Source organism: Microtus ochrogaster, chromosome 15, assembly GCF_000317375.1.
Source record: "Microtus ochrogaster isolate Prairie Vole_2 chromosome 15, MicOch1.0, whole genome shotgun sequence".
NCBI lineage: Eukaryota > Metazoa > Chordata > Mammalia > Rodentia > Cricetidae > Microtus > Microtus ochrogaster.
The window spans coordinates 12,136,848-12,145,711 of NC_022017.1; the positions used below are offsets into that span (position 1 = coordinate 12,136,848).

The following is an 8,864-nucleotide window of genomic DNA, read 5'->3' on the forward strand; positions in this document are numbered from 1 at the left end:
TGGTATGGATGCCAGGGGCTGGGTAGGGCTGGGTTAAGCTCCCAACTTAACATTCCAGACTCTTTGGATATAGGGGTGACAGCTGAGGTGATAATTATGACCAACATTTTCAGCTCTGTTTGGAAAAAGGGCATAGACTCAAGTTTGACTACTTCCTGTGGGCATGGGACGATATAGTAGAGGGGAGAGCTGAAAGTTGGAGGGTTCACGCTCAGTGGGAGTTGTGGCGGGAAAGGCATCCTGTTCACTGTCATCCTGGAGATGCCAGGCATTTGTTTCTTGAGTGAGGTAAGGAGGCAGGTGTCTAGGAGAAAAAAAATATTGTTATTACTGGCCCTATGAAATCGGACTAGCCATGGAATGAGACACAATAGCAGATGAAACCAGAGTTTAGTTGGTAGGTGTCCTTGATCCAGAAGAGTTGGCAAGTGTCCCGATCCAGGAGAGCTGGTAACAATGGTAAATTCCCAGGACTGGTAAAGATGCTTTTGGTGTTATCCTGGGAGTGCTTTGTTTGTTGGTCTTGACATTGGCAGCAGGAGTAACCTGCAAAAAGTGCTTCAAACTGGCTGGGGTTAAAAATTAAAAACCTTGGATTTTACCAGACCTGATTTTGATATAGCGATAGGACTTTTCCAGGAACCTATAAGAGAACTGGAACAGATTTTATCTCTTGGTGTCATAACAAAAGGCTATTATTTTAGGTTAGAAGGCTATTCGAGGAAATTGGGAATCTGAACCTCTGAAGAGTGAAACCTGTTAATCCTGGACTATGAAGCCTGTTAAAATACAGTACCTTGAGTTATCAAATGCCTTTAGACAGATCTGGGAGGAATAGATGAGCAAAAACAAGACAGCTTTTGGCTAGGAGGCAATCCCAAGTCCTCTCCTTACCCTTGGAGAACATCAGTCTTAGAAGCTGTACTTATCAGGCCCAAAGATTTCCCTGTGAGGGAGAAGGTTTAGTCTACATATCTTGGCAAGGTGAGCAGATCGATTCCCCGGGTGAAGTGTCCAGGAAGCTGGAGTGGTAAAAGGCCTCTTTATACTTCTGTGTGGGTGGCTTTGCCAAACCCAGAGGCAAGGTGGAAGGTCTTCTGTCTTCTTAGAGGACACATAGGGTTGTTGCCAAAACTGGCACGTCTCTGTGTTAGAAGCTCTATTATTGTTAAAATGCCATGATCCCAGCTCTATAAAGGTACTTGAGAACCAGGTACCATTACCTGGTATTTTAAACAGGGCTTATAAGCTAAATTTTTAGAGCTGTTGTAATCTGGAAACACACATATACACAAAACTTAAATTCACATCACAAAAACACAGTTTCATACTTACATAAACACATTGTGGCCACATTATTTTAATAGAGAAACAAATAGGACAGCCTTAGAGACCTGTGTCAGCTGACTAGGAATTGCCAGAGGGTACAGAAACATAAGGATGAAACATTATTTACAGAGTTTTAGAGTAGAAAGACGGGGAAAAACGGATTTGTTGTTGGCAGGGAATGGCGGGGCCACGATGGAGATGCCAGAGTGGCCTGAGCGTCGATGGCAGAGACCAGGGAAACAGCTATGCAGAACATAAGGCCAAGCCCCCGGCCTGTGCCAGGGCCCCTCATAGCCATGCTGTCCATGTACTGGAGACTACAGAAGTCGGGGTGGGACTAAAGACCATCAGTAAATGAACAGACATAAAGAGACAGAAGTGGGGGCGGAACAAAAGAGCTGTCTGTGGAGTGGAGCCTGAGCATTCCTATGCCGCATGAGGGAGTCACTGGGGCTCTCTGAGCTAGGTGGGAGCTGGGGTGGGGGGAATCAGGCGGGATAAAAAGGCAATTGAGAACCAGGTCCCAGCCATTAGGCGGGATCTGAGCGGGAGGCGGGAACGTAAGTCAGAGTGAGACAAAAGGGCCATCAGTGAATGAACACACAGAGAGAGATGGAAGTGGGGGTGGAATGAACCGCATGGTCACGAATGAACAGAGAAAGAAAAGCAGAAGGGGAGGGGAAGAACGAGAGCGCTGTACCTGGGAAAAAATGCGCGCTTTGGAGTATAATTTGTTGTAAGTTAGATCATTCCAATTTTAAAACGTTTGTAAATGCCCACTTAAGGGCATTTTGAAATCGGCTAGGAATCGCAAGAAACTCACTATCAGTGCATGCCTGTGACACGAGCCTGTTGCAGTGCGTCCACTGGAATGGTACTCAGGTAACCCGGGTCCATGAGAAATTGGTTAAGGATGTCTCCGTTACCAGATATCATCTCAGCAGGAAGCCCGGCCTCTGCCATGTGTATGTGTGTTAGGCTTTGACATGGCAGATACTTCAGCAAAAGCCTGAAAAGCAAATGTGTAACCCACTACCCTACTCAGTAACCTGCATGGACATATGGGAATCGATGCCCTAGTGTGGGCTCACACAGAGCCCTGCCACTTCTCCACAACAGAAGATTCTGAGAATGGTCCCTTACCGTCTCCTCAGAACGTTCTGGCAGGTGTATTCGTCAATGTGAAGAGGGAATGAAGACCATGTCATTTTGTCACCAATGCTCTTCCCTCTCTCACTCCTCACCGTCACTCAGCAGGCCCCAGAGTCTGTCCTTAACAAGCCACTGTGTGTGATCCTTACCCTGGAGGGGCCTTAGGACCCCCTGGGTACAGCACTCACCTGTATTTATCATGAGGTTGTAGGGGTTGTCTAAAGGGAAGTAGAAGCTATTAGGGGGTTGCAAGCAAGTATTTAACCAAATCTGTGTTCTCAAGGTCAAGAAGGCCCCTGTGGAGAATGTGCAGGTACAGTAACACAGAAGAAATTTTTGAACACTCTTGCAGGTCAAGGAGGGAGCCAAAAGCAGATTGAAGGAGGAGTTTTGCTGTCTAATTATCTCTCATCTCTCTGTACTGACCCTCACACACCCTTTATACAGGTCCCTGAGTCTAGGCGATCTGGGCCTTACAGGGTGGTGAGGAATGCACTTGTGCCCAGCCAAGCAGACAGGTGTGGCTTTCATCCATTGTTCCAGAGGGGTTTGTAGATGACAGAGGCCAAAGAAAGTGCCTGTGTGAGAGAGAGAGTGAGCACACAGGAAGGCCATGGAGGACTCAATTCCCTGACTCCCTGGGAGAAGTTTCACAATGAAAGGAAGCTAGGTATCTGGTACCAAGGTCACCAGTCAGCCAGTACTACACAGGTTCAGTGTGTCATGGCAGAGACCCAACTTGGCTTGACTGCAGCCATCTTGAGATACAACCATCAAGTGTGTTCATGGGAAATCCCACCCTACTTTCCCGGTAGGGTCTCCTTGCCATTTCAGTGGCACATGGGACTTTACCACAGGACCCTTGTGCTGTCTGTGTTAGAAATGGGCCTGACGTCCTCAGTGTTAGTGAGACAATAACAGCCGCTTTCTGGCTCTGATGAATGTCACCATTATCCTGTTTACCCCAAAGGCCTCCCTCTAATCCCTGGCTGGCCACCAGGCTTCCTGATTCCCTGACCACACATCGTCCATAGCTCTCCAATAAAGACTATATACAGTAAGTTGCATTCCAACACATCCTGTTTCTTTTTCCCATGCCACCTTCTCTTGTATGATTGTTCTTGCATCCATTTTTCCTGAGCAGTAAATGCCATTTATTCTACCCAAGTCTATAGAGCATCAGAGAGTCAGAGATGGGTGAGCTGAGATCTCATCTTGGCCAGCATCCCATTCCCAGTTCAGGAAGAACCCAAAACTCATGGGCTGTGCCTCCTCCTTTCTTTCAATTTCAGATAATCTCAAAATCTTTTTTAAAAAAGATATTTAATTATTTTTATTAACTCAGTATTTGTGTGTGTTTTGTAGGGAGTGCCATATTAGGGGTGTCAGAGAACAACTTGAAGAAGTCAGTGCTCACGTTCCACCATGGGTGTCCCTAGGATCAGTTCACATCACCATGTTTGGAGGAGGGTGCCTTCATCCTTTGAGTCAACCTGCTAGGCCAAAAATATGACTTTTGACCTCTGATTGGTTGACACCACATACCACAAATTGTTTGGCTTCTGATAAAGTCTGTCTGCTCTCACCAGGCACCCAATGTGCTGTTGTGTAGAAACTGTCCAGCAAAGAAGCAAGAAGCACACAGAGACTGGTGAGCTCGGGTTTATTTTTCATTGTCTGACCTGGACCCAGCCAGTGCTCTGCAAATTCCAGCCTCAACCTGGGTTTTCTTACTGTTTTATGGATTGAACAACAGTGTTGAATTTGTTCCCTGCACAGAGTTCTTAGAGTAGAAATCTATTGCAGTTAGGCATGCCTTCAGAAGGAGGCCTTGCAAGGTTCCAGCAGTTTCTGCCATGTCTGTTCTAAGAGACACCTGTCAACCCCCCCCCCCTTTTCCTTCCTGCCCTGCTTTCCCAGCCTTCTACCTACATCTCCTATCTAGAGTCACTCACAGTATCTCCTGAACCCTGAATATGACACTGCTACTGGACTCTCTGGGCTTTGGGAAGGGAGCTGGCATTTGGTTATCCATCCCTGACCTGCTGCTCATCCTGGGCTGTCACCACCACGTTCTATCAGCCTGCATTTCCATTCCTATGAAGCATACCTGGGGCTCCAGATCTCAGTAAGGACAGTCAGGGTCAGCCCAGCTCTGTGCTGCTGCACTGTGGGGTCTCGGCCTCCTCAGCCCAGAGGATCCTGCTGTTGTTACAGCTCCTCAGATGGGAGGAGAGTGACTGAGACAGAACCTGGGGACATGGGTTGATCATGTCTACACCTTTCTGACTTGTCCCCAAATGAGTTCTTGAGTCTTCTCGCTTACAGGAAGACTTTTGACTCTGGTTTTCTCACACTAGGCTTTTAATGGTAACTTTCAGGAGCACCTACTGTGTGCTGACCATATTCTGAGCACTCCATGTCGTGATCCTGTTCCTCTAAAACTAAATTTCAATAGCAGTGGCACTACATCAGGAAGTGGCAATGACCTTACCGAAGCCACAGAACTGGCAGACGATAGAAGTGGTCCTGACAGCTGTGGTCATCCTAGCCAAGACAGTGACCTCCTGTCCTATTCGGATCTAAGAAAAGTTGGTCAGTTCAAGTTGTGGCAATGGCAAGGGATTGAATGGGCACATGGGAGAGATGATGGCAATGTTCTGGCATCTGGGGGAGGGACCAGTGTGTAGCAGCCGTAATAGTTAATATCAATGGAGATAATAGCACCTGGGTGTGGACCTCCATGCTAGGGCTCATGGCTCTGTGGGGAGGAGACCCCGACTGTGCACACTTGCTCTGTCCATACTCAGCCTTTTGCCCTGAGCCAACTTGGTGAATGATACTTGGATCTGTCTCTTGAGGATCTCATAACTATTATCCCAGATGAGATCTTTCTTCAGAGATCTTTCATTGCCCACCATGTACACGGTACCCTGTGGTAAGAGGTATCCACAGTCACTTCACTTCCTTTTGTATTTACTTTTTTTCTTTGTCATGTGGACTGCATTAGAACAAGGCCACCATCAAACTCCACCCAGCAGGGAGCAGATCAACTCTATAAATTCATCCTAAAATTTGTTTGAGTTCTTTAAAAAAATCTTCTCATTTTTTCTCTCATAGCACAGAACTTGTCATGGAGATAGCAGAGAAGAAGGTGAGGTGTGAAATGTCATAGTGATTGTAACTGAATTGCAGACAGCGTGTGTGTTAATAGCGCATGCCTCTCATTGTGTCTGAATTTGCAGAGATTGTTCTAGAAGGCTCTGACTTGATCAGTGGCTTAACTTACTGAGTAGAATTCTGGAGTCTGTAAGGGAGTGGGCTACACTTCGAGAGTATGGGTCACTCGGAGCATGACATCGAATGCAATTCTTGACTGTGTCTCCTCCTGTCGCTCCTTGTTCCTGGCTTCCATGTGGTAAACACTTGCCTTTGCCCAGTGAGCTTGACCTCAGGACAGCTTCAGTTTCCTCTCTGTGACTGCACCCAGTCCGTGTGCTCACAGGGTCCTTGATTACTCATCAGAGACATGGGTTCATAGAGCCGTTGTGACAATCAGGTAAAGAACAGTCTATCACCATAAAGTGACACCCTGGTGATAATCCTTGAGGGTCCTGTGCCCTCTCTGTACACAGGACAACCGCCCAACTCTCCTCCTCCTCCATCATTTCCATTTCAATAGTTTATCTTTATAGCTGGGTTCAGATGTCACACCCGCTACAGCTGGGTCTGTGTTGACTGAGCACGTGCCAGGGACAGCCATCTGCAGTGCTGTGGACACCGTGAATCCTTCCCTTTTGGTGGCTGAGAAGTCACAGCCCATCATGAGGACCATCCTATCTTCCCACATACAGGAAACCCCTGGTGCCTGAACTGAACACAGACCCCTCCAGGGGCAGCAGCTGCAGGCACAGTCCTGTTGCCTGTCACTTGTGTTCAGCAGAGACAACCTGGTCACAGCTCCTCCTCTGCACTGTCCTTCCTTCACTCTGTTGGTCTCTCCTGTCCCTTTCTGGGGCCTCTACTCATCTCTGAGCCTCACTGGTCTCTGTCTATAGCCTTTCTTTTGTTAAGAGCACTTCTTATACCTGAGATACATTATTACATCATAGAAATTAATTTTAAGTTCTTTTTAAATGTATCTCTATTTTGAAAATATGCTGCTACCTACTAGAATACTTTCACCACACATGAACTAATGCTGCATCTATAAGAAGTGACCATGGGCTGTGTCAATTCTCACTGACACCCACCATGCTTGTTTGTCTCTGTCATAAAGGAAGGTGTGTTTCTTGTGGGCAGAACCATGGAGGTGAGGTGGCCCTGGACTGGAAGCTGCAGGGAGCTCTCTGGGCACTGCACACCTAAGTGATCATTCATTGAAAGGGCTATGGTACTCAGTTCTCTTACTGCTTTGCACCCCCAGGGAGGTGGCTTTGTCCACATCCAGCTGTCCCTTGGCCAGACATCCCTTCCAAGGAAGGACAGAAGGGGCTGTTGACCCAAGAATGTTCCTCTAACAAACAAGACCCAGGAAGTACACAGGTCATCTCTCTGCCTCAGGTGTTCAGAACGTGGGAAGGCCACTTGGGTGGTAAGGAACAAGGGGACACCGCTCACTGCTGCAGCCTCAGGGTGCTTCTCTGGCCAGAAGGGGAGGGTGAGATCAAGAAGGAAAATGGTTCTTGTATAAATTTCAAATATTCTTGTTAATCCACAATAAAGAAAACAGTTTTAAAAAGAGGAGATGATAGAAATCTGGAGACAATTATCAACTTTCTGTAGTCAACAATCTATAAAACATGTGATATCATTTTCATACAAAACAATGCATGACCAGGTCAGTGTTTACAGTGTTTACTAATTAATTCTTCACCTATAATGGAGCAAGTGTAGCTTTCATGTGCATCTCAGCAGATCTCGTCCAAACAGAGCAGGTTTTAAACTTCAGTAGGAATTAAGCCTTGAGATTTCCCCAAGAGTCTGCTTACAGAGATCAGAACTCACCACCACATCCTGTCACTCCTCCTTCCTGGCACATAGGACTAAGAACCTGTGATGACCCTGCAGATGGTGTCCCCAGCATCCCTCCCTTTCTACCCTCTGAGCATTCCACCAAAATCATCACTCCATGTGACCAAACCATGAACAAAGAAATGGGTTTCACACCCAGAATCTCATTGTAAGATTGGGAAATAATTGGAAAAACACAGAATGAGGCAGAACTAGGAAGGAGGAAAAGGTCAATATGAAAACAGCGGGAAAGTTGGCAGCTCAGGGAACTGTGAGGATGGTGAGCCTCTGTTAGGAGCAGTGTGGTAGGTGGGACTGGGGAGCAGCCATGCTGTGGCTTAGTCAGGCCTTGGATGTTCTTCCCAACTTGGGAGCATGGCCCTTATGTGGGATGCTGGAGGTTGTTAGATCTAAGAGGGAGGTGGAGTCTAGTGGGAGGTAACAAGCCTATCCCATCTGTGTTCTGGTTTTCTTTCTCTTGATGTGGCCGCACCTCTAGTAAGCACTACCACCATCATAGTATTGTTATAAAGGTGATACATTCAGATCCATCAAGTGTCCATGGCTCTGTCCAGCACACCCCACCCCCAGTCCTCTGAGCTGCACTGAAGAAGAGGTCATTGAGTCAGGATGTCATACACCCGGATGAGCTCCTGCAACTTCTGCTCCAGGTCCTGAGCCTGCTGCCGCAGCTTTGCAGCAAACTCTGCCTTTGTCCCCTCCTGCAAATGCTTTGGGTCTTCTGTGATGATGACTATAACTTGCATTAGGGAGTCACTTGCTCTGATTGCAGTAATGATCCAATCCCAATTGGTCATTGCCAGATCGGTGCCTTCAAAAGCTTTCTCCTCCTCTTTAGTGCTTTTGGCATATAGGCGAGGGATGGCATCAATGTTCTTCTTCATGTCTTTCAATAACAGGAAGAATTTCATAAATACAGAAAACAGCCTGGGGATGTTCTTCTTTACAAATTCTGTACTGTCCTCTCCAGTGTCGTTGGTTTCAATGTCATTCTCAGTGTCGTTGCCCCTTTTCAGAAGCTCTCTAGCTTCAGCTTCTAATGACGCCGTGCTCACCTTTTCCACAATGGTTGTGGAAACACTTGTCACAGCTGCTGCCGCCCCAAGTCCCAATCCTGTGACTGAAAGTCCCAGACTGACTCCTGCGGACACAGGTGCCAGAGCAAGACCAACGGCTGTCAGGACCTCAGACGCAGCACTGGTGGTCTTGGCCACCACTTGTGTGATGGAGCAGCCCCTGTGCACCTTGTCAATCTTGTCTGCAAGGGCGTGGAGCTTCCTGATGCTCTCCTCAAGCTCCTGTTTCATCTGAGGATAAACTTCCAGAAACCTTTCCTTCTCACGTGACGC

General features: G+C 47.2%; 1 protein-coding gene across 1 annotated transcript; it reads right to left on the reverse strand.

Annotated features, from left to right (window-relative positions):
• Window positions 1-7,217: 7,217 nt before the first annotated feature.
• LOC101998414 (apolipoprotein L3-like) lies at window positions 7,218-8,858 on the reverse strand (the record flags this gene model as incomplete). Its single annotated transcript, XM_005354281.2, has 1 exon — window positions 7,218-8,858. A coding segment is annotated over one exon (747 nt), but the record flags the coding sequence as incomplete, so codon positions are not given.
• Between the last annotated feature and the right edge of the window lie 6 nt (window positions 8,859-8,864).